The sequence below is a fragment of the Tauraco erythrolophus genome, chromosome 4 (assembly GCF_009769465.1).
Source record: "Tauraco erythrolophus isolate bTauEry1 chromosome 4, bTauEry1.pri, whole genome shotgun sequence".
Taxonomy (NCBI): domain Eukaryota; kingdom Metazoa; phylum Chordata; class Aves; order Musophagiformes; family Musophagidae; genus Tauraco; species Tauraco erythrolophus.
The window spans coordinates 70077753-70102013 of NC_141468.1; the positions used below are offsets into that span (position 1 = coordinate 70077753).

A 24261-nucleotide genomic window follows, 5' to 3' on the forward strand; every position below is an offset into this window, starting at 1 on the left:
TAATGTATTTGAAATGTTCTCTGTGTTTGTAGGTGACGGCAGGGTTGTGGCAGAGTTAACCACAAAGGAGGTGTCTTAGAGTCACCTGGCAAGTTACTTTAATTAGATAAGTGCAGTCTCACCTGAATGAGCTCTTCCCACCACTGCACCAACTCACTAAAACTTAGCGCAGCTTCGGATGGCTGATCTGAAACTGCTTGAGGTTGGGAAGAAGGGAAATGGGATGAACTTGCATCCTATGGATCCTGCTGGAGGGCTGTCCAGGTCCAACGACCATCAGGGCATGTTGCTGCAGCAACTCCATCTTATTAAGCTTGGTGCTTTACTGGTTCAAGACTTCATGGTCTCTGTACTACAGCTAATTTCTGTACCAGGACTGTTGAGTCTAATGTGAAACAAGCGCGTTGTAGGGTATGAGGGATTGTGTGGTTTTGGGACTAGGAAACAGTAATAATAAAATTATGGGGTTTTGACTGATGCTTACTTAATACGTTGGTCCTTGGCCTGCAAAAGACCTGCAGCCAGGAATGTAGCATCCGCCCTCCAGCCAGGGGATGAGCTTGAAATGACCATGTCATTAAAAAAGCCATCCAGAAAGATGTGGCTCCATCTGACATCTGCACCGCAAAGTCCCTGACAAGATAATGCAGATATGTCCTCCCCACCCTTTCCTTGATGATCTGTGGCAGGAACTGTCTGAAGTTTTAAGCCAAATTACCAGGTTCTGAAAATAAAACTATTCACCTACTCTGTGCTTTCTGATCTTTTTCCTTCTTTCCTTTGTTTTGGGTTCCTGTGCACTTTTTTGCAGTGCAGGTTATGTTGACTGTAGGCTAGTTAGGCTATAATTGTGGCACAACTACAACTCAGTCCTAATGTTGTCACAATTATCTCTGTCTTATTTAAAGTGTAAATCATGCTTCAACCCTGTCCTCTTTAGCATCTCTCCTTTACCTTACCCTTATCAGCTTTGTGGTTTGGGATTCTGGTACATTAGCTACTCAATCCACTTCAAGCAGCTATTTGGGAACCCATTCCCCTCTGTATTCACACTTACTGTGGAATCCTGTAGTCTTGCTGAGTGTGGATGTGGAGCCTGCCTTTGGGTCACTTACCTGTTTATCTCTCAGGGAGTCCCGTGGGCTTTTCAGCAAGATACCTCGATTTCCGTTGCGTACTCCCCTGTGCTGTGGGTAGAGCCCTGGACTGCAGCCTCGGTGTCTTGTTCGCCAGTCCCCTGTCAGATGGGCGAATCACTTTATTGCCATCTTTCAGGTTCCTGCTCTATAAGAGGCAAATTGCAGCAGACCTCCCTTACAAAGTGCTTTGGGAGCCCCGGATGGAAAGTGCCACGCGGAGCTGGGCACTGCTGCGTACCTGCGCTGCGCCATTGCCAGTGCAGCTGGGATGGGAGCTGCAGTCTGAGATGGACCCTTACTCCTCTGTGGCATCCAGCATCCCTCTGTAATTACTGTGGCAATGCACTGCAGATGTTCAAGAATAGCCTCTGGAAGCAGCACCTTTCCAGAGGCTGCCTAAGCTGTAACATAGTGTTGGCTGTGCCCTGGACAAGCAGACTGAGTGCTGCTGCTAAGGCAGACATTCCCGACAGCTGGGGCAGGGCTTGACATAAATACCAAGACATTGACGTTTGCATTTTTTGTTTTCTGGACACATTCACAATTCTGTTAGAAGAGGGCTGTTCTTGAAAATATGAAGGTGTAGCGAAATTCCTTTTGAAAAACAGCCTTGTGCTAAAGCAATTAAATAATGTTTATGTCAGATAATTAATTCCAAGGGACAGATGAAATTGTTGAAAGGCAAAATAATGGAGTGAAAACCGTCTGCAGGTTTTTGAAGCATTTCTTATTGGAAAGGGAGGGCTTATTACTAAGATTAGCTTTTCAGAGGTTTTAAAGTAGAGTTCAATAGCTATAAAGGCTGAATTGTTTGGCACCAGGATCTTGGTTTGTAGGTCTGATGTCTGCTTGCAGTTAATGTAGGTGCAATAAACATATATGTGCAAAAGAACTAACAGAAAAAACCAGTACCAACACCATAAGAAGTGTGTTGCAGCAAAATGCAAGCATAATTAAGTGAAAAAAAAAATTGATACCCATTTCTGAAAAACGGGACAACTCTAAAAAAACAGTGAAGCAGTTTTGAATGATCACCAGATCTGATGTTGTCTCTGGATTTGCCCCCTATGCCTATACCTTTCTGTGTCCTGTATGGCACCTATACTGTGCTAGAGACAGCACCGCTGCCTGGTGCTGATCCGTACGTACAACAGAGGTACTTTCTTCTTCAGTAAAAGCAAGAATTACTGTCCCTCTCCATCCTTAGGAAGCCCAGGCAATAGCAGCATGCCCACGCCTCCAAGTGGGCAGAGAAACTGTATCGAGAAGCATGCTCACAGCTCCTTGAAGATGGGACTTTTTTTTTTTCTGATTTTCAGGTTGACTTTCACCATATTGTGTGCTTGCTTGCAAGGTCACCTCTGACAGGGGAATTGCATTCTTAGTTTTTCTTACCTGATAGCAGTCTCACTGGGAAGTTGCCCAGATGTCCCAGTACAGACCAGGAAAGCCTGTAGATCTCTGGCTGGAGCATGGGCAGGTGTGATGAGCCTGTCTGCGTTCAAGCATGGGAGTCAGCTGGGGTTCAAGATGTGCCAGTGTCTGGGCAGGGCTGCTCTTCTGTCCCTGTGTATTGGTGGTCCCCAAGTCTTATTCCAGATCCTTCTGCTCCCTTTTATCCTCAGGGAGAGCTGCCTGGACTAAGATAGCTTTTTAAGTCTGAAACTAAATCAGGTGCTAAGTAACTGCATTGAAGAGTTATAGATAAGCTAATGAAATTCCTTGAGCACCAGGAATTGAAATTCCTTTTTAAAAATGCCAAGTAGAATTAGCAGCTTACCGAGTACGGCAACTGAAAGCACTCCGTTTCCAACTCGGAGAGGGGCGCCATGGAAGAATTAACTTGAATTAAGGTAAATAATTACTGAATTGATTTAAAGTTATATAAGAATAAGACTTCAGTTCAAAATGTGGTTCGCTTCACAGAAAACGCCTCAGTAGTGCGCAGAGAGCCGTGAAAGTGCCGGGAGGCTTGAGTGCTGGAGAAGACCATGTGTGGTTTCATGGAAGGGCAACAAGGAAGCTCTGCTAGCGCATCTCAGCTGTTCTGGACTGGGCGCAAGAAGGGACGGGCTGGCCCTGATGTAGACGTGCAAGACATGGGCAGGGACTCCTGACTTTTGACGTGGGCTCCGCCACCCGCTCCTGCTGCGGCGTTGGCTGCAACACTCTCTCTCCCACCTCAGCTTCGCGATTTGTAAACTAGAATCGATAGCAGCCACCACTGGGGTTGTTTAGAGACTTCCCTCTGTTAAAATGCTTTTCATTTCCACGCTGCTCCAGTAGTGCTCAGTATTACTGTTATTACATGATGCTTTCCTAGCCTGCTGTTCAGAAAAGCAGCTGCCTTCCACGGGCTGGTGTAAGCTGCCATTATGCCGGGTGGTATTATGTACGCTACTGTACTTCTGGCATCCGGGTCTATCATTTGGGTTAATTTGGAAATTGTGTAGTGACTTGAGGAAAAATACTATTGAATTGGAGTTTGTTAGCTCGGAAAATATAATTAGTCCAAAAAAACCTGTTACTGTGTAATAAATACAATACTGGATGGTCTTGCATAGAAACCAGAGTACTGGAATATAACTTTTGGTACCTTTTCCTTTTTTGTTTTTTTTCCAGTATGGGGTACTGCATCCTTTTTGTCCATGGTCTAAAAAAGCTGTCTACATGGTTAAATAAGTGGAGAATTGCTGTTCTGACCCTCTTTGCTTTACTGCTGCTGCTCTTCTCTTGGAAGACCGTGAAACAAAATGAAATCTGGCTGTCACGAGAATCCCTCTTCAGGTATGAGTTACCACAGGAGAATACTTGCATTTTTGTATCGCTTAAAATAAGTTTGTTACATGGGATGGTTTTCTTTAGCATGATTCCTGCTATTGATGCGTTGCTGTGATTACCATTTTGATTATTATAAAACAACACCTACTTTCTGTTTCCTGGCACCTGTGCAAAAACTGGTGTCAGCACTTTATACGCTTATGCACAAACTTTGGTTCTGACAATTGCGTTTTTAAGACAAACTGTTTTTAAATAACTTCAGTTTTGTAGATTTATCAATAACGTAACACTTTCTTTTTAAAAGACATGGCAAAAGTTTGTTGCAACCCTCCAGAACACCATAGTAACACTATTGAATATATCGAATTTTCTTTAGTGATGTTCTTAATGACCAAAATGAAATGTCATGAAGTGCCAAACTTAATGTACCATATTTCATTTTATTTGATTACTCTTTGCCAAACAGCTCTCTTTACAACCTCATTTATATATTTTTTTTGCACTAAAACAGACTGTTTCATTTTGTGTTTTGCTAGCAAATGTATTGCATTTGCCTCCAGCTGCTTTCAGCAGTTGTCTAATTGTGAAGTAATTGCAGAAGCGCAGGTGATCTGCACATGGGTTGCTTAGCTTTATTTTCTAACTTATTGGCCAGAGCAAAGTTTAATTTATGCAGCACTAAAGAGTATGAAATTATTTTTTATGTGTACCCTTTGGTCTTCAGGAAACACTATTGATGTGATTGGAGCTCCGTTAGTGGGATTTAAAAAAAAAAAAAAAATCTGGAATAGGGGTTTCTTCATTCCAACACGATTCATTGCCTGTCTCTCTCAGCCTTGAAAAGAGAAGACTTCGGGGGGACCTAATAGCTGCCTTCCAATACCTGAAGGGAACCTACAGGAAGGCTGGGGAGGGACTTTTTACAAGAGTGTCCACTGATAGGACAAGGGGAAATGGGTTTAAGTTGAAGGAGAACAGATTTAGATTAGATCTTAGGAAGAAATTCTTCAGTACGAGGGTGGTGAGACTTTGGAATAGACTGCCCAGAGAGGTTGTGAATGCCCCTTCCCTGGAGGTGTTCAAGGCCGGGTTGGATGGAGCTTTGAGTAGCCTGATCTAGTTGAGAGGCGTCCCTGCCCGTGACAGGGAGGTTGGATTAGATGATCTCTGAGGTCCCTTCCAGCCTATGCCATTCTATGATTCTCTGAAATGCTGTTTGCTGTTCAAATAACAGCAGCCATGGTGATGGATCTGGGCTCATGCAGCGATCCCCGTGAAGCGCACCTCGAGTCCAAACCCTTCTGGCTGTAACGGTGACCACTTGGAGGAAAGCCGGACACCTTTCCAAGTCGGATGACTGTCTTGTTGAAAGGGGAGTGGGAAGATGGCAATTCCATATGCCGAGTTGCAGGCATCATCCAGTATCGCGTTGCATATAGTTGTGGTCGCCCATGTTTAAGAACGATGAAGTTGAATGGGAGTGGATGACAGGAGGAGATCTCCTTCTGTGAAGGGGGACTCTTGGGATGGGATAGGGTGCCGGGGGGTCTGTTGCAAAAGAGAAGGATAAGGTTATGTCTGCTTAGTTGGACACAAATGGACCTCTGTCCATCCTACCTCCATTCAAAACAGGGTGGCCATCTGCAAGCCAGCTCAAATTCAGCAAGCATGCCAGCACTTCAGTGCAGCACTGAGCTGGAGCTAACACACCTTGCCTCAAGGTACGGATTTGGTGTTTTCCAGAATAGTACGCGGGCTCAGTGGCTTGGGTTGAGCTGGCTCACTCTTCAGTTCACGTCTTTTGACGACACTTCCAGGAGAGAGATCTGCCCTGAGCTTTTGAGGAGAAGGCAAGAATGTAGGGGTGCTCCTGCTGGGTGACCTCATATCGTGGCCTGCCCCTGAGAGCAATCAGCAGCAGATGCCTGGAAAAGTGATGTAAGAACAGGGCCAGCAACAGTGATGCTTCTCTCCAGTCCTTTCCCAGCTTGCAATAATCTGCAGTTTAAAGACTTCCTGAGTCAGGAGTTAACTTGCTTTTTTTGCTTTTAACAGGCACTGATGGACTTTTCTTCCATTAATGTCTCTGACTGCTTTTTTTTAATCTATTTATAGTTTTGGCTTCTACAGCATCCTGTGCACTGGGCTCCATTGTTAAATTACACTAAGATTTCCCTTCTGTGTGCTGTGAGCCTTCTGCCTGATCATAGAATCATAGAATGGTTAGGGTTGGAAGGGACCTCAAAGTTCATCTAGTTCCAGCCCCCCTGCCATGGCCAGGGAAACCCTCCACTACACCAGCTTGCCCAAAGCCTCATCCAACCTGGCCTTGAACACCTCCAGGGATGGGGCATCCACAACTTCTCTGGGCAACCTGTTCCAGTACCTCACCACCCTCAATGTAAAGAATTTCTGCCTTAAATCTAGCCTAAATCTGCCCTCTTTCAGTTTAAATCCATTGCCCCTTGTCCTGTCACTACACGCCCTTGTAAAAAGTCCCTCTCCAGCTTTCCTGTAGGCCCCCTTTAGGTACTGGAAAGCTGCTATAAGATCACCCCGGAGCCTTCTCTTCTCCAGGCTGAACAGCCTCAACTCTCTCAGCCTGTCTTCATAGCAGAGGTGCTTCAGCCCTCGGATCATCTTCGTGGCCCTCCTCTGGACTCGTTCCAGTAGCTCCATGTCCTTCTTGTGTTGGGGACTCCAGGGCTGAACACAGTATTCCAGGTGGGGTCTCACGAGAACTGAGTAGAGGGGCAGAATCACTTCCCTCGACCTGCTGGCCATGCTCCTTTTGATACAGCCCAGGATACAGTTGGCTTTCTGGGCTGCCAGCTCACATTGCCGGCTCATGTTGAGCTTCTCATCCACCAGCACTCCCAAGTCCTTTTCCTCAGGGCTGCTCTCAATCCATTCTCCGCCCAGCCTGTACTTGTGCATGGGATTACCCTGACCCACATGCAGGACCTTACACTTGGCCTTGTTGAACTTCATGAGGTTCTCACAGGCCCATCTCTCCAGCCTGTCAAGGTCCCTCTGGATGGCATCCCTTTCCTCATCCATCCCATCATCTTGTTTGATGTCCCCTAGTTCTGGTGTGCTGAATGAGTAGTGAGTAACCGTCAGCTCGTCACTTCTCCTCTGCCTTCCATGCCTTTATCCCCATGCTCTCACCCAAGGCTGTCTCTTTTTCACACTGGAGTCTGCTGGTTTTGAACTCTCCTCATATGGAAGCTGTTCTGCATTTCCGATCCTGCTTGTCAGTCTTTGCTGGATGCTTTCATACTCTTATCCATCCTTACAAGAAGGAGACCAGAATCACCTTTCAAGAGATATGTGCAGCTCGGTTAAGTAGGACTGGGTTTTGTTCTCTTCTCCTACTAATTCCTGATCTTCCACTTGACTTTTGTGACCTTGCCTAAGCACTGGGTAATATTTTCACAGCACTGCCTGCATAAACTCCAAGATTCCTATTGTGAGTGGAAGCGTCTCTTTTTATAGACATCAATCTGTGCGCAGATTTATGCAGGTTTAGAGTGTGTGTGTACACACTCTCTGATACTCGTGCCTGTACCAGAATTGCATTTCATCTGCCATCTTCTTGCCCAGCCTTCAATACTGTGAGATCCTTCTGCAAGAATTTGTAGTTAACTTTAATTCCTGCAGTGTGATTCATATCAGTGTAATCAGCAAACATGTTGCCTCTCTGTTTGCTCCCTTTTCGAGATCCTTCGTGAACACGTGAAGCAGCTCAGATGCTTGCATGTCTTTTGGGAACTCTGCTTGCAGTCTTCTCCAGTTGTAAAAACTGTTCACATATTCATGCTCTTTACTTGATATCTTTCAGCTAGATACTGATTCAGGAGGTGACCTTCCTTCTTACTCCATGATGCTTTTAAGAAATCGGAAGTCTTTAGTGAGGGATTTTATCAAAAGCCATTTTGAACATTTAAGTGCACAACCTTGATGTATGTGATTCTGAGTGACTGCGTTATATTTGGATTTTCATAAAAGCTTTCCATAGTTTCAGTACCACGTACCTGTTGAGTCTATCAAAGAGCAACAGATCTGCCCAACTTCTTTCTGCAAAATACAAGGTTAATTCTTCTCTGTTGGATTGTAGTTATCCAGAAGTTTGCTAGAGCTAGACTTTATTGTGGTTTTCCACAAATTACCTGGAGTGGAAATCAGACTTGCTGGTCTGTTGCCCTCTAGATCCCTCTGCTGGAGCCAAATGATGTCATGTTCGTCACCTCCTGTTTCTCTAGTGCCAGCCTCATTTAAACGATAGGCTACATACTGCAGCTAATAGCAGCTTCACGTTTGATTTCTTTTGGATGCATACTACCGGGCCTAATGAATTTAAAACTGTTCTTGGTGTTGATTTGTTTTAAAGCCTCTTTTACTACCACTTCAGTTTGAGACAGTGCTTTGGACTTGATCCTGTAAGGAAAGACTCCCATGTGGCAACCTCCTTCAGTTCCCCTGTAGTGAGCACTGGTGCAGATAATCCATTTAGCTTTTCTGCCGTGGCCTTTTCTTTTTCAAGCACTACTTTTAGACCTCCATCATCTATTTGCCCTAGGGGATCTTTGGCGGGTTTCCTATGTCTGATGTATTCCATTATTAACTTTGATGGCTTTAGCAAGTTTTTCCTTAAATCTCTTTGGTCTGCCTGATTATGGTTTATGTTTTAACTTACTGAAGTTTATACTCTTTTCCTTTTTCCTTCTGTAGCTGTGACGTTTACTTTTTAAAGGGTGTTCTTCATTGCTTATAGCCTTTTTTACTATGCTTTTTAACTGTATTGGCCTTTTTGTTGTTCTTTGAAGATCTTTGATGGGCGTTATACATCTCTTGTGAGTCTGTAATATGGTAGGACTCTTCTTGTTGGTGGGAAGGAAATGCAAAAGAAGAGTAGTATAGCAAGAAGATAATGTCATGCCAGGAGTGGGAGATCTCCTCTTTGGGGCAGAAGGAGGAGGCTATATATAGGCTGGTGAGGAGAGGAGGGAAAAGTGGATGGAGGCATGTGCAACAACAATAAATTAGAAAGGACAGAGCAGGAGGAGGAGATAAGGAACAGTAAAGAAGTACGAGGGAAAATAATAAGGAACCAGAGCAAATCTATAGATGTGGGAAAGGAGACATAAATCAACTTACTTGGTAGTCCGTGTGTGTTGAATTTTTAATTTTTTTTTTTAAGTATGTGCTGAGAGAATCTTTACTCCCATTCTTAGTTCTTCATTCTTCTTTTCCCAGTTGCTGCTTTAATTAATTACTGCTTTTTTCCTTCCTATTACTTTTTTTCCTTCTCCTCTACTTTCCATTTCTCCATTTGCTTGGATGTGTTTCTTCAGGGTCAATCTGTCTCGATTCCCTTGGCTGAGATCTGTTCTGTTTTACATGCTTTCTCTATGCTTGTTCAGGAAACGTTTGTACACTCAGCATGTTATCAGTTTTGTGCTTGTACCCCATTTCATTCTACTGTCAAGGCTTACCCTGCTTTGACATTGTGCAGCAGCACTCTCGCCATCTCTGGGCCATCCTGACTCTCAATCTCCAGCCCAGGGTCCAAGTTTTCTGGATGCAGAAATCCTGCTGGGTCCTGGCTGAAAGGAGCAGCATGGGTGAGGATGCTGCTGTCTTGAGGAAGTGATGCATCGACACATAGGTGCACAAGTGCAAGGACTAAATGAGAAGCAAATGAACTACAGGTACAAGAAGTGGCCAAATATCTCTAGATATTTGAGGCATACTATTCCAACAGATCTCTAGAAGCCCCAAGCAGTTTGTCTTACTGTATTGGCAGGTGGGCAGGGAGGTCTTAATTGTTAAATATTTAAGGAACTACCCTATAGAGCGAATGCACAGGCCAGTAGGTCAGGCTCCAACCGTGGTCGGTGTTAATGTCTGAAGCCAGGGAGAGGGAGATGAGGGCTGTGGGCTAACCTCTGCGTCCGCTGGACTGACCTTCTCAAGGTTTGTCAAGCTGCCACGTTTCCTGTTGCTCCTGGAAAGCATCTGCATGTGCTGCCCGCATTTGTGACAGTGCCTGGTGGAAACGCAGTTGTAACCAGCAAAGGAACTGTATAAAAGTGGCACTTTCTTAGTCAGCAGTTTTCCCTCCCAAGCCGGGTCTGCTGGCTTCAGTAATTTGCAAAAAACAACCCAGCCCCAAGGGTGGCATTCACTGCTGTGTTCTTGTGTTAATTCTGAAAGCTAGCTCAGCTGAGGAGAGCAAGTCCTATTGCATTTTGTGTGTCTTCTGTAGAGCAGTTTAATATGGCCCAACATTGATATCTGTGAAATCAATACAAGGTAGGAGGGCAGGGAAAGCGGTTGTTTGTATCATCAAGAGAATCATTTTCTGTAGAGAACCTTTAATGATGAGAATGATTCCCAAAGCAGAGGAGTCCCCATGGTCTTCCAGGGCTCCTGCTGAGGCAGGAGAGGCCTCGTTTCCCTGTAAACTGAGCGCTTTTCATACGGAAATCATAGAAAACCAATGAAGCCTCTGTCCTGCACCGGGTCACATTGCAGAGCAGAACGTGCACTTAGGAAAACAGCAGAGAGGATCACAGGAGACTTTTCCCAACTGAAGTGGGTTTAGGTAATGATGCTGGTATTTGAGGCTGGAAAATACCAGAGGTATTTTATTTCTCTGATTTACGGCTAGTAGACTTTTGCCTTTCCATGTAGAGCAAGTGTTATGTAAAAGGGTTTGCCTCTTGTTTATTTTCCATTTATGTCGCTTACTGCTGTCGTAGAAGTCAAAAGGGAAGGAAATCCTCCGGAGAAGTGACGTCCGATCTCAGTGGGCTTGTTTCTGGCTGGAGCCAGATTGGTGCCATAGGTTTTCAGAAGGACATGTGTGTGCTGGGCTGAGGAAGAGGGAAACAGGAGAGTTTGGAAAAGCACGTTGGAAAATTAGATTGAAATTGTGAGAGACTAGGGGCTTGTGGGAAGCAGAAATGGAAAAACATTGTGTTCTGCTTTGTTATTTATACTCCACCCTTTCCTGCTTGGCTTTCATTATGGACATGATTATTTCCTCTGTGAACAAGCAAACAGCCTTCTCGACTGGTCAAGGATCAATTAGCAGGAGTGTTTGCCTAAACTCTCCTAAAAAATCCCCTCCACATCCAGCGCTGTGTTTGCTACTACCTCCCGCAGCGCAGAGACTCCAAGCAGCCTCAGTGCTTGCTACGTGCGTTTGCAAAACGAAACACCCCCCTTCTTGCCTGTGCGAGGAGAATAAATAGGTCAGGGAGTGTGAGCAGCGTGATGCAGAAGAGAGCATTGCAAGAACCCAAACCCGAACCGATTTCTGCCTTTCCTATATCACCCCACTCAAAGCATGCAGATGAAAGCAGCTTTATTAGTGATGTTTTAATAAATGGGATCAGCAGGATTGATAACAAATTCTACTGGAAGGGAAACAGTCCAGAATTAAAATATTTAAGCATGTGCATCTTGCTGTTAAAACCGTGTCACGTTAGAACTGAAGTACTTGTGTGTGTGTGTGTAATGTACTCCTCGCCATTGACTCGGTTTGCTCTGTTTCAGCAGGGGCTGTAGCAGAGCCAGCAACTCATCGCACGTAGCTCTGAGATAGCAGCAGCTTTGAGTGCCTGTCCATGACAGTGCAGAGTCATGCCCGTAACGCTGGCGTTGATGTAATGAAACCCTCTCTGTACAAGAATTAATATTCCAGTAATGCCCAGAGGTTGTAAGTGTGTAGTTAATAGCTCCCAAGGCCAATGGAAATTAACACAGCCATAGCAGTCACACATTACTTGCTGCTGGTGCAGTATATCTCTGTGAAAACTAATATAGAAAATCATTCTCTTAAGAATAGCATCAATTAACTGATTTAATTCAGCGATTAGTCACAAAATGTCTTATTCCTGTAGTGCTCCCAGGAAGTAATTTAGAAATACCTGATGATTAGGAAGCCAAATGCAAGGTGTGTTTTTAATTTCTGTAGGCAAACCATGGCTGTGTTGTGCTGAACTCTGTGAGGCAGCCGTGGGCGAAGGTTTGGAAGCTCTCACGAGTAGGCATTAGTGACAATTGATAAAAGATGCCGTTATTTGCCGCTACAGTTCTCCAGCACCGTTTTACAACGAAATCCCCGACAAAGGGTTTCCGCAGCTGTGAGTGCATTCTCCCCACGGGAGAGAGTGTGCACCCCACTGCAGGGGCTGTGTGCAGTCCCGTCTCATCATGATCAACTTCCTTGCTCACCGAAGTTAAACAGGAGAGGCAGACAAGGCAAAGCAAGAAGACTTGGGATTTTCCTAGTCTCTGCTTTTCCTACCTGAGGCAGGTGGGTTAGAGATGATGGGGGGAGAAAAGACAGCAGGTGACAGGGATCTGCTTGTGAGCAAGAAACAGCGCTTTGTCTGCTTTTACATGAACAGATTCATCCATCCTTATTTCCCATTGCCTCAGAGAGCCCTTATTTATGTGCTGGAAAGAATTCCCCCCTTAAACAGAGTACCAAACTCTCTGGATTCTTGCAGGGGAAATGCTTCCCTGGTGTACATGCTCCTGTGATTTCTTTTTCTCTTTAACCTTGAAACGGTGTTTCCTCTAGCCATGCAAGGTGTACCTTGCTTTCTGTGCTCTCAATTAAGTAAATAAGCATATGCTTGCTCTTCTCCTTTTGTCTTTGTGCCCTCATTATTAATTCCGAATGTTGAATCCAATCTACATGGCAAAGGAGATGAAGGGGAGGGATGGGGTGGCTGTGCAGCCACATGCCCACAGTCGTACGTTATAATGTGAGAGTGTACGACTTGCCAGCTAAGGGTGAGAGTCCCATTAGCCCTCACCTCCTGGCAATACTTTGCGAAGTGGTGCATGCATGCTGGCTCGGTACTCAGAGTATGCTATGCATCCCCTCTAGTGGCTGATGCTTATGGAAAAGGTATGTTCTTTCTGGTACCTCCAGCTGTCAGATTTAGATCAAGATTTTCATAAGGTGCTTCATGAGACTCAGGTTTAAGCAGGGAGCCTGTTACGGCTATATGTTAGCCTCTAAATGTTAGCCTTTTTAGGGTCTTTCAGTTTAATAATTCGGCATTTGAAACACGACAGCATCTGGCCACAGGGAGTGTTGCGGTGTTGGTGCTGGAGGTGCCCACAGTGACAGCAGCCAGGACAAGTTGAACTACTGCCACGTGTTTGTGTCTGCCCGGAGCACCTGGTGTACCAGTGTGCGGGGCAAGCTTGGGGTTGTGACATGAGTTGTGTTGGCATGAGTGCGCAGGAGGTGACGAGGCACTAGAAATCCAGGTAAACTTTTCAGAAAAGGGACTGTGAGAAGAAGACAGACCTCAGGGAAGGTGAGGTCACCCCACCGACTAACACCATCCTGCTTCTGTTCCTCTTTGCAGCTCAGGAGTGAAGACCCTGCCCCACAACGCCAAGGTGCACTACAACTACGCCAATTTTCTGAAGGACCAGGGCCGTAACATTGAGGCGATCTACCACTACAAAACTGCTCTCAAGTAAGTCCCTTGAGGGCCTGGTGGGGCTTCTGGCTGTGCGGTGCAGTCTGCCGTTAGCCCAGCCCTTCCCTGGCGGCCATGGGATGGGTTGCCTGCTCCTCACCCCCAGCTCCCGGGGGGCAGCTCAGCTTTCGGAGGCTGGGAAAATTCCCTGGCTTGGTGTTTGCATGTCATTAAATGAGGTAGCCCGGCTTCGCTCCAGCTCCGTGTGTGTGTGTGTGTGCACACTTCGATATATGAGATAGAAATGTTACCATAGCTACACGTTGAGCAATGAGGTGTCATTTACTCGACTGAATGTATGCTGGTAAGCAGGAGGTAGTTGTCATAAATGCATTTTCAGGTTCCTGGGCCATTTATCTTAGTAAATTGTTAATGGTGCATGCCTGGAAAATGCCAGCGCTGTAGCCATCTGAAGTGCAGTAATAATAATGGTACTTACTACTTGTATTGAGGCTTCTGTCCACAGAGCTTTGCTTGAACACTAAACTAATTGATCCTGAAAATGCTCCTGTACAGTACCAGGGTAAATAGCATTACTGTGCTTCTGTGCAGGGGGAAGCTGAAGCAGGAGGCTGAGTTGCCTTGCTCATGGATGGGTGGTAAATGTGGGCCTAGGGTTGGGATGTAATACGGGAGGCTTGTCTGGTATCTCTGAAGGACCCTCCCAACCATCCTCAGATGCGAGCAGCATCCCTCCGCTCGCCGCTTCTGCCAGTGCTGTTGGTGCAGCTCAGCCAGGGCCTTGGCTGCTCCCTGCTGCCCTGGCAGTGCTCCGTGCAGCAAGCAGGTCCCCACCTCTCCCCTCTGGTCCTGGGGGCTTGGGCGAAGGGATGAACCCCTCAGGGGAATTACTGCAGGGAAAAGTGGGGGAGTGGCAAGGAAAAGCAAGCATGGACAGTGCAGATAATGTCTTCGGGGACGGGGGGAAAAGCATATGTGGGAAGGACAGACAAGGTGAGGAGTGGCTTTGATGCACAGCAAGGGCAGAGCTGGCTCCATAAGGCATGTCAGGAGGTGCAAGAAATGCTCTTTCCTGACACATGGTGTGGCAGGAGACTCCAGAAATTGCATCTATGTTTTGTCTTCTGGCCAGCTGACAGGGTTATGCCAACGGCTTTCCAAGGGCTCCTAACCCGCCCAGGTTAAGCTGGGAGGATGGGAGTTCATTGTCACTGAGGAAGGCCTGAACCTGGGTGAAGGTGATTTTTAGCTTTTTTGAGCAGTGTCCTGTTCTGTTTCGCCATGCTGGGCATTTAGGAAGTCATTTAGAAAAACCTCCATCCTATTTTCTAATGTTTCCAGGAATGGAAAATCCAGCACAACCATCAATAAATCGTACTGAAGGTTAATTACCTTGGCTGTTGAAAATGTCCTCCTTTATTTTTAGTTTGATTTGTTCAATGTCAGCTTCCAGTCATTGGATTTGTTTACACCTTTAAACACCCCACTGAAAAACCCATTACCAAAAGCCTGTTTTCCATAGAGTGATCAACTCCTCCCTTAACCCGCTGCTTGATGCAACCCGCTGATGTAGCTGCTGGTGTTTTCAGTGTTATGCGAGTTTTTGCAATCCTCCAGTTGTTCCTGTAGCTAGCCTCTGAACTTTCTCCAACTTACCAGAAAAGGCCATTGCAAGTTAAAAAGAAAAGGAACTAACAAATATTATCCAAGCCTTGCAAGTGAATGTGCTAGTACACAGAGTAACGTAACAGCTTTCTGCTCCTACCGACGTCGCGTCTGCTTGTGTAAATGGGATTTGCTGATAAAAGATTTTGCTCTTCTCTAACTCAGCAGCTCCCATTTATTATAATTATAATGCTGTCTTCTGCTCTGCAGTATTTCAATTATGAAGGAGTCTGTTTTGAGAACTGATTGCAAACATTTCCTCAACTTTATTAGATAGCATGGTTTGTGCTGATGGTATTATTGTTTATAGAGCATCCAAAGCCTCGTCAGGACTTGAAGCTACGCAGAACCAACCAAACTCTTCTCTAGATGCTCAGTGGCACCTGGGCTAGTGCTCCAGTTACTTCAGTAATTTCCGGATTAGTTGGGAGTTTTGAAAAGTGAGTCGCTGTCCCCACCTCACGTGTTCGCTGTCTGACGCAGCAGTGCAGACCGGGAGTCAGAAGTCTCATGCCAGCTCCATCATTTGGAAGCTGCATTACTTGATCCCACCACCTCATCTCTCTGCACTTACACTTTCCTTATTTTTACCCCTCCTTCCCACCTCTGTCACAGGGAAATCATTTGGGGCCTCTGTAATAAGCGATAAAACAGTGTAAGTAAAAAAGAGTAGTGTGTTCTCCTGTTGTGAATTACATTCTGTGTTTTCCCCAGAGATATACTCCTTCTGAAATGCCTGGGGTTGCATATAGGCCTTGCAGCCTCTGCTAGGTGCCTATGCGTGAAGGCTGTGTTGAAGTGGTGGAGAAGGTGATGGGTGTGGGACAGGCAACGCGATGGTGGAATATAGTGCAAGACCCTAGACGGGTATCTCAGATAAGAACAGATTTCATGTCCAAGCTATTTATACATCCTCACAGGCCCCAGCTTTGCAACCACTGCTCTGTTTGTAGACCAATTACTCTGCAATTAGAGAGAAGGAAGTAGTACCTGTAATATCCTGACCAGATTTTGATGGTTCAGGGTATTTTTGGCCACTGGCCTGACATGAAAAATGGAAGAACAGTTGGGAAGCTGAAGCACCACTCACTCTGTGAATTTCCTCATCAGGGAGTAGGCAGACGAGCAGCTCAGGTGCTAACACAACAAGCTTCCCTGACTTTCCTCCAGGTACCCCTCACTGAATATCTGCTCTCCAGGGGAGTCCGGGTAGATCCACACCCCTCGGATTACAGAAGACACCAGCTACTCAAGGGGCTTTGCAGTCCAGTGGCAGTGCTGTCAGAAGTACTGGAGATCAAAATATCATATCTGCCTAGTGCACAGTGAGCAGATTGATAAGGGAATTAATAAGGAAATGGACTCGGTAAGGACATGGACTGCCACCACCACCCAGCAGCTCCTGGGAGGCAGGAAAGCGAGAGCGGCATCGCCCTGCACTGGCTCTGTCTGAGGCACATGGGTGATGGTTCGTCCATCATTCCAGCTCGCTTCTAAAGCTTGTGCCAAATTACAGCGTAGGTCTGCTTGATCTCCAGTGAAAGAGTTTAACTGTTTGCTAAACAAAAGCGATCCTGTCAGTCCACACTCGACTGCTTGAACCGCTCGCAATTACCATTCCACCAACGTAACGATGCGTTTCCACACACTGCTGCTCTACCAGAAGCGTCGGTTGCCATGTAGCTGTTTAGTGAAGCAACCCATTGCTCCTGTGAAGTAGGCAGGTGATGTCGTAGCTATAGCTGTGGGAAAAGATGTTGGAGCTCACATGGGCTACGTAGTGAAATAACAGCAATTGAGTCTGCATCCTGGGAAAGTCAGTCCCTGGTGCTTTAATCACTTGCTCCCATTCTTGCTTCCAGAGGCAGGCGGGATCCTCTGCTGGCACGTGTTGGTGTATCTCTGTTAACTTCAGGGCAGATGAGTGATGGAGGAGAAGAACGTGTTTTCTCTGACAGCAAAACGGCAAGGCAGGTTTCCAAGGCAAACTGCTGAGTTTGCAGCTGATCCCAACAGCCACCTGTTGATGCCATTGCAGGTGGCTGGTCAAAAAACTCATTCCTTACCCCAGCCCAGGGGTCAGTGACTCAACACCCTGACTTAGGCTTAGGTAATTAGTGCAATCTAATCATACTGTCTAAGAGTGGGGAAATGAAAACTGAAAAGAAGTGGAAAAAATGGAGAACATTTGCGTTGGAGAAGGGGAGAATGAAAAGAAAAAAAAGTTCTGTATACATAGGAAAAGCTCCTCCTGTATGTTGCGTTCCTGAAAGAGGAATGGAAGGAGAGCCCTTTGGAGATGTGAGATGAGTTACCCGTAAAGCAGACCTGATCAACAGCTGGCGTTCTGCAATTAAAGCAGTGGGTTATAAACTTTTCAGCTTACCTTCAGTAAAACAAGAAAAACACACTGCTGGGTTAGACTGCTTCGCTGGTTTGCCTGACATATGGTAGTGACCCCAGGAGATACTTGTTTTCTTTTCCCTGCAAAAAGTAAAGGCCAGAAATACTCCATTGGAGATGAGAGTTGACCATGGCTACTGTGAAAGCTGGCCTCAACATTCCTGCTGCTGCTGCTTCTGCTGCAGATTTATGGCTGTTGCTAGGAATTTTGGAGACCCCCTGCTGCTGGGGATCAAACAGTGCTGGCTGTATCTGAAATAAAACTTGTCTTGCTGCTCTTGTGTTTGTGAGTGAGAATATGAGGTCGTGCAACCTTGTGCAAATGTGAAGAACAACTCTGATGTGCTGATGAAGACATTATTACTGTTGTTGATAGTTACCGAGCTTTTGTCCTGCCTCTCCCCAGCCTTGTTTGCTTGATGTTGCTGTTGAGACTGTTTTGTCGCTCCTCAGGAACAGGCATGAGCTGAAACGCAGAGAAAGAAAACCAGCAGAGCCTTAAAACTCATTTGATGAACATTCGTTATGTCTTTAATAACCCTTTTAAAAATAGAGGGGGGGGGGGGGGGGGGGGGGGGGGGGGGGGGGAAGAAGATTTCACCTTCCCTGCCACAGTTGCACTCATTCAAAATTTGAATTCCCAAAGCAGCTCTGTCTTACCCTCTCTATCTCCGTGTTCGTTGCCAGGGCTGTGCTTCCCATGGATGGCAGATCGATGTGAGCAACAGCAGGTGGGGCTGAAGGAGGTTGCTGGGTTTCTTGCTGAAGTTGGATGAATAAATGTGCTAATAATAATTCTGTGCTCTTCAAGCTTCATTTCTGTGTCCAGCAAAAAGTCAACATCTAAAAATTCACGTTTGCGCTTTTGGACATAAAAACATGTAGATCTGGCCTTAATTAAAAAATGTAAGTAGAGTATTATGTTTAAGTTAATAGTAGGGGAGAATTATCTTTGTGTAAAGGCAGACACTGTGACCATTAAATGATACAAACTGGTCAAATCAGAACTGAATTATTTCTTCATAACTGATTTTTGCTGGATGAAGGTCACAGGAATGATCTGGGACTGGAGGACTCAAAAAGGAAAAGTGCTGGAAAGAAAAAAATACTAGCAGGAAGGTCAGATCAGGGGAGAGAGAGAGACTCAGGCTTGCCCTGCTAGCATTGGGTGCCCTGGGACAACCCAGAGCTGCTCTCTAGCGTGCTGCTCTTTCCCAAGGGAGGCATGGGCAAATGTATGAACTGACTCTTACCATCAGTGGAATATCTGATAGTAGGATGTCCTGTGGGAGATATCCACCTTATACGTAATACTGTGAGTTTATGGACATAAATGAACCAGTGTGTGTACACGAGAGCACACACGTGTTTGCAGTGTGTCTGTGTATGTATCCATCAACAGGTTCACTGCCACAAGCTGCCTATGGACTTTTCCTGCCAAATGCGGCTGGCTGAACAGAGCAGGCAGGGGACCAGCCTGCTATTGGCAGATCCATGCAGGAACTTCCATTCTCCCTTGAGGCATCTTCCAGAGAAGGGAGCCTGCAGGCAGTGAGCAGGAACCCTCAGGCTGGCTTGCTTTGCAGCTCAGGGAGCTGCTCTGATTCTCAGCCTTGAGAGAGGGGAGAGAACGGGCCAGGAGGCAGATGAACCTGTATGAAAACACTTGGTGCTGCGACATGTGTGGTCTGGCTCTTGCAGAGCTTGCAAATAATACAGCTTAGGGCATTGCTGACAGCATGGAAACTGGGAATACTGGTTTGTGGCATCAAGAAGTGTCATGAGATTGTGCTTATGTGTACTTGGTACTCGAATATAGGCTAGATATGGGAGGAGGGAGGAGTGCGAGTACTACATCCGTATCCCTCACTGAGGGAATAAAATTGGTGCATAACATCACTGGAATGGGTAGAAAAGAAGCAAGCGAGGCTGCTCTTTCTCTTCACTCCACTTTAGAAATAAAGCCCTAATGCTGTAAGGGAGACTCAGGTTTCTCGCTAAGCTTTCCCACACACCTCCCCACCGAGTTTTTATGTATCTTAAATCAACGTTATCTAGAGTTGTTTAAATTCAGTTAAATTGCACTCTCCATGCAGTAAAAAACTTGTGTTCATACAGCCCTTTATGTGTGTGTGCGTCTGGGCGTGTGTGCCTTGAAAATGCCTCTCAGCGTGGACTGCAGGTGGCCGTGGATACCATCTGTGATTTATTTCTGGAAAGAATTAAAATACCAGCACCATTTGTTAGCCTGTTTTTACAGTGAGTCAAAAGCGTGCAGCGCTGCTTTGCTGCGACTGCCAGGGCTGCGTTTGCTCCCGAAGCCGTGAGCGCCCTTCTGACACCGACGTTACTCAGGTCGGGCCCTTGGAGCAATCCCTCCGGTTAGGCGTTTGATGAAACATCTTCTTAGAGACTTCGCATAATACCCTGTGTTAGTGGATGTTGCAGACTTGCCACAGATCGCGTCCGAGCTGTCGGAAACATCCTTGCGCGGTGTTCTTCTGAATCACCCTTTGGCAATAGGCTTTTGGGGTAATTGGTGCTCTCCTGTACGTATGCGGTGGCTCTCCTGAAGCTAGACACAATTGTTGAGCGATTTAATAGTAATTGATGGCTGAAAAGGCTGCCTGATAATTTGAATCAGAGACTTAATGGCCTTTACAACGCAGTGCATGGGATGATGGCCAAATTACTTCAGCCAGCGTAATTTATTTTTGAACCTGTTTTCTATAAAGCACTAATCCCTGCCTGTTTTGGGGTGTCGTCCACCTCCGCTCGGCTTTTCTGCTTTTTATTGACCAAACACCAATCAATCAAGGCACAGGCTGTTATTTACTCAGAACCAAACTGGCCGAAGTGCAACCATGAGCCCTGATGCAGAGGCAGTACGTGTGCAATGTCACTGCATTGGCAGCGATGGAAGCTGGGTGTCCCTGCAGGGATACGCAGATGTATGTATAACTCATCCCTGGACACTGGTATTTACAGGCAGAGTCCTTTCCTAGACTGTGGCTTCTGTCGTGGGTGCGGGTCCTTCTACACTGTCCTTCAGAGACTTGCTGGCTTTTCAAATGCCTTGGAGAAGAGCCATAGCTATGAGAATGACTGCTCCATAGCTTTCCTCAGCTGCTGGGTCATTGCTCTGACTACTTACATGTCAGGGACTGAGGCTAAAAATCTGGGGAATGGAAAATGCTTCCCTGATGAAGCTGCAAAGCTGTTGTCTTACTGGGACAAGAGGTCTATTTCATTTTTTACATGGGCTATGCAGAAAGAAACTTATGGTTGTATTTTGCAGATTTTCAAGTCTACTTTTCACTTTTGGCTGATGAGAACCTCAAATCCAAGGGTTAATTACTCCCACAGCTGTTTCTTTTCCCCTAACCTGCCATCCTTGTCTTTATGAAAGCTTTGTGTGACCATTTTTTCTCAAAGAATGGCTAGCTAGCACTGATTATTGTTGTGCTCATGAGAGTCTTGCATTCGCAAGCCCTTACCAAGGGGCAGCAGAAAAATGGGTTCCCAGTGCACCTCTATCAAGGATAGCCTTGAGACTTTCTGTGAAGGCTTGACAGGAAAGGTTGTGGTGCTCTGCATACCCCCAGACATTTGAATGTGCCCTTCGAGCGATTTGAGTGGTGCTGGAGGGGGGCTGCTCTGATTTAGACTGAAGAATGAGGCAACCCCCAGACATCTCGGAGAGAGCTATGGTCATGAGTGGCAATACGGGGCTTCCTCTGGCACCTGTGAACCCTGGGAGATGACAGGCGTGATTTCAGCCATCTGCTTAGGCGAGATGCATGTTGTTATTTCATCTTCTCGTGTAATGATTTGATTAAAGAACTCACTTGATGATCTCCTGTTTGCTGTGGTGTCTGAGTTTTCATGGGCTCTGTGGAGACGCCTGCACTGTTCGTGCCGTCTGTAAGTCAGGCGTGCCGTGAATTATTTGTCCTTTGTTTGGCTTGAGTGGCTTCTGAGATTTTCAGGACTTACATGGATCCTGCATAAATTCTTTATGTGAGAGTATAAGCAGGCATCCCAGTTTGATAACCTCGTGTTGCCTCGGCGTCGCAGGGAACATGTGAGTTTAGTGGGAAGGGTTTTACTTGTTTGTATTTAGTTGTGACAGTTTCAATTAAAATCCTTTTTTTCTCCTCAACTGTAAATCTTAAGCTTCTACTTCTGGCCAACTTTGAAAATTTTGTGAAAATTCATAAATTGTAATATCATTTAAAGTGCTACAGGTTTGTTTTTTAAATGGCATGCTTCTGGATATGGTTTGGTTTTTTTAATGGATGTTGGGCTCAAAGAATTCATGGGGCTTTTGTCAATTTACAGATTAAATCTGTTCAGCTTCTCTTTTTCTCACATTTCTGTCCTGGAGAGATTTCCCTCGATATTAGGGTCCAGCATGGCTGCTGTCCCCTGTGCTCTGCCCATCAATCGTGGAGGTTCACCCTGGTGAAAGGGTTCACCAGTGGCACGGTGCCTGCTGGCCGCTGCTCCGGCTGGCTGGGCTGCCGGGCGGGTGGAAGAAGCCATATAGCCAGGACCTTTCTTCCTTCCACTGATCCCTGGCTGTGATTCAGCACTTACTGTTTATACTGAATATAAAAGGGAAAAGGCCACCGCACAGGGAAGGGAAGTTTTATTGTTGTCACTTTAGTGACAGGGCACGGAGACCCTGAGAGACAGACCTGTCCTAGGCCATGTGGGAAACCAGCAGAGATGCGCACTGCCTCTCAGTGTAGATGTTCAGTGCCAAAATATGGGCAATGTCTGCCCACTAGAAGGTAGAAGACATTTGAGGTGGGTTGGGATACCCAAGGGACCCCCCTCACCCTTCAGTAGAAGCAAGGGTAGACACCCTATGTGGGTGTGTGAAATACTCGTAGGCACTGATGATCAAGCACCCCCTCCTCTGACTTCTTGAGCAGGACCTCCATCAGGACCTGAGCTGGTCCATGTAATACTAGTGAGGACCCTAATGGGACTCGCAGAACCACTCAGAGGTGCTCTGAGAGCCCCTGGCACCATGCTGGGGTGGGATCTCTCCCTGCCTCATTCCTAGCGTTGCATCAAGTGCTGAGCCGGACCACCTCATAGCTGAGTCTGTGGAGCTGGGCATGATGTAACACCCAGCGCTGGGCCGTGCTGCGTACAGCCGGGACTCTGGCTGCTTTGTCATGCTTTCACTGAAGATTATGCCCGAGGCTGTCAAAGGAACCTAAAAGCGTTGGATCTCTCACTTGCTTCACTTTCAACAGGATTTCCAGGTTTTTTTTTTAAAAAAATACAAAAGGTCTCAGCCTGCCACAAACCATCTGCCAAGCTGAAGGGTGTTACCTTTAAGGAAATATTGATGTAACTGATAAAACTCTTCAAAAGAAGACCAGCTGCTGCTTAATATTGCAGGATTATCTCTCCCTTTATAAAAGGAATTCAAATGCTACAAATTGAAGGTCTTTTTGAGAAAGACATAGGAGCTGGCTCTGTGACTTAGACCTCTCCACGTCATGGAGAGCAGCTCTCGGAACAAGGTGGCACGCTATCATGAGGCCATGATCTGAGTTGTTGCCAGCTCAGAGTTGTTCCCCATGGGGTGACTGGTCTCGGGATTGTATCAAGTCAAGTTTTAATTCAGCCTGACAAAGAGCTTTATTGAGAACTTAGGTAAATACATGGAAATGAATGTGATGTAATATTAAAATTGGAAAATTGGCTTGACATAATATACCGGAGTAAATATAAAATGCACAGTATAAAAATTTGGCACGGATGAAGCATTATTCACGTAACTTTCTTAATTTTGTTGGCAAAATTATGCCAATAAAGTGTTATGGTATGTGTTGTAATGGGGCAAAACATGCCTTAAAAACAAATTGCTGTGCTGCCAGCAAGTAGTAGGGCTTGGGTAATTAAGACCTGACTCTTCACGCTTAATCTAGTTGACGTGAGCCTGTTGATGCTGAGCGTTGCGGTAGGGTTGCACAGGCACCAGGAGAGCTGAGAGCGGGTAGCAGGGAGGTATCCTGTGGTGTGGAGGACTGGTGGGAGGAGGTCTGTCCCAGGGCTCTTCATCCCCTCTTCTCCTCTTACCAAGAGAGAGGTAACACAACCCGTTTTCTCACTGTGGTGCAGCAGTGGTAATTAATCACAGCTGCTTCAAAGGTGGACCGCTCCCTGCGAGTGCTAAGATTAATCGCATTCTTTAATCAAAAGATGCATTAACAAAACCCAGGCACACTAGATCTCCCCAGCCGAATCAGTTGCTGATTTTTCTCTCTAGCAGAAACGAATACGCTTGGAGCTCCTTCGAATATTGTGCAAGATGATGCTGGCAGGTGTTTTCTTTCTGCTGCCGCTGCCATGGCATGGCCGTTAGGTTAATGATGGCCAGTGTTTCTTACGCCTTTTGTAATGGCTTTAAGGTCTCATGTTTTAAGTCACTGGAAGCGTGCTTTCGACAGGTTTATCATCAGTGCTTGGAGGGCGGTGAGGGATTAGGCACTGGGCTGGCGCATCAGTGAGAGTCACCTCGGTGCGTGACATCTCGCTGTTGTCCCATCTCAGAGAGGTGGGTCTGGACAGCTTTCAATAACCCCTTGTATCATGCGGAGGGTTGCCCAGAGCCCTGAAAGCCAGCGTTGCAGCCTTTTCCGTGTTGTTCCTAGTAGTTTCCCAGCCTAACTGTGCATTAGCCTGGCCCCGTCTCCTGTTGCTCTCTGCCCCTGTGCAGCGATGGTTGTGCAAAAACCACATAACACTCTTAAAGAGCGAGTGGGGAGTCT

At 46.1% G+C, this 24261-nt stretch overlaps 1 protein-coding gene across 1 annotated transcript in view; it reads left to right on the forward strand.

Moving 5' to 3' along the window:
* TMTC1 (transmembrane O-mannosyltransferase targeting cadherins 1) overlaps positions 1-24261 on the forward strand; it is a 148563-nt gene that overhangs the window by 98290 nt on the left and 26012 nt on the right. The window contains exons 10-11 of the mRNA XM_086610428.1: positions 3762-3926; positions 13322-13435. Of these exons, the coding sequence (XP_086466554.1) occupies positions 3762-3926; positions 13322-13435 (279 nt within the window). The remainder of the gene's footprint in view (positions 1-3761; positions 3927-13321; positions 13436-24261) is intronic.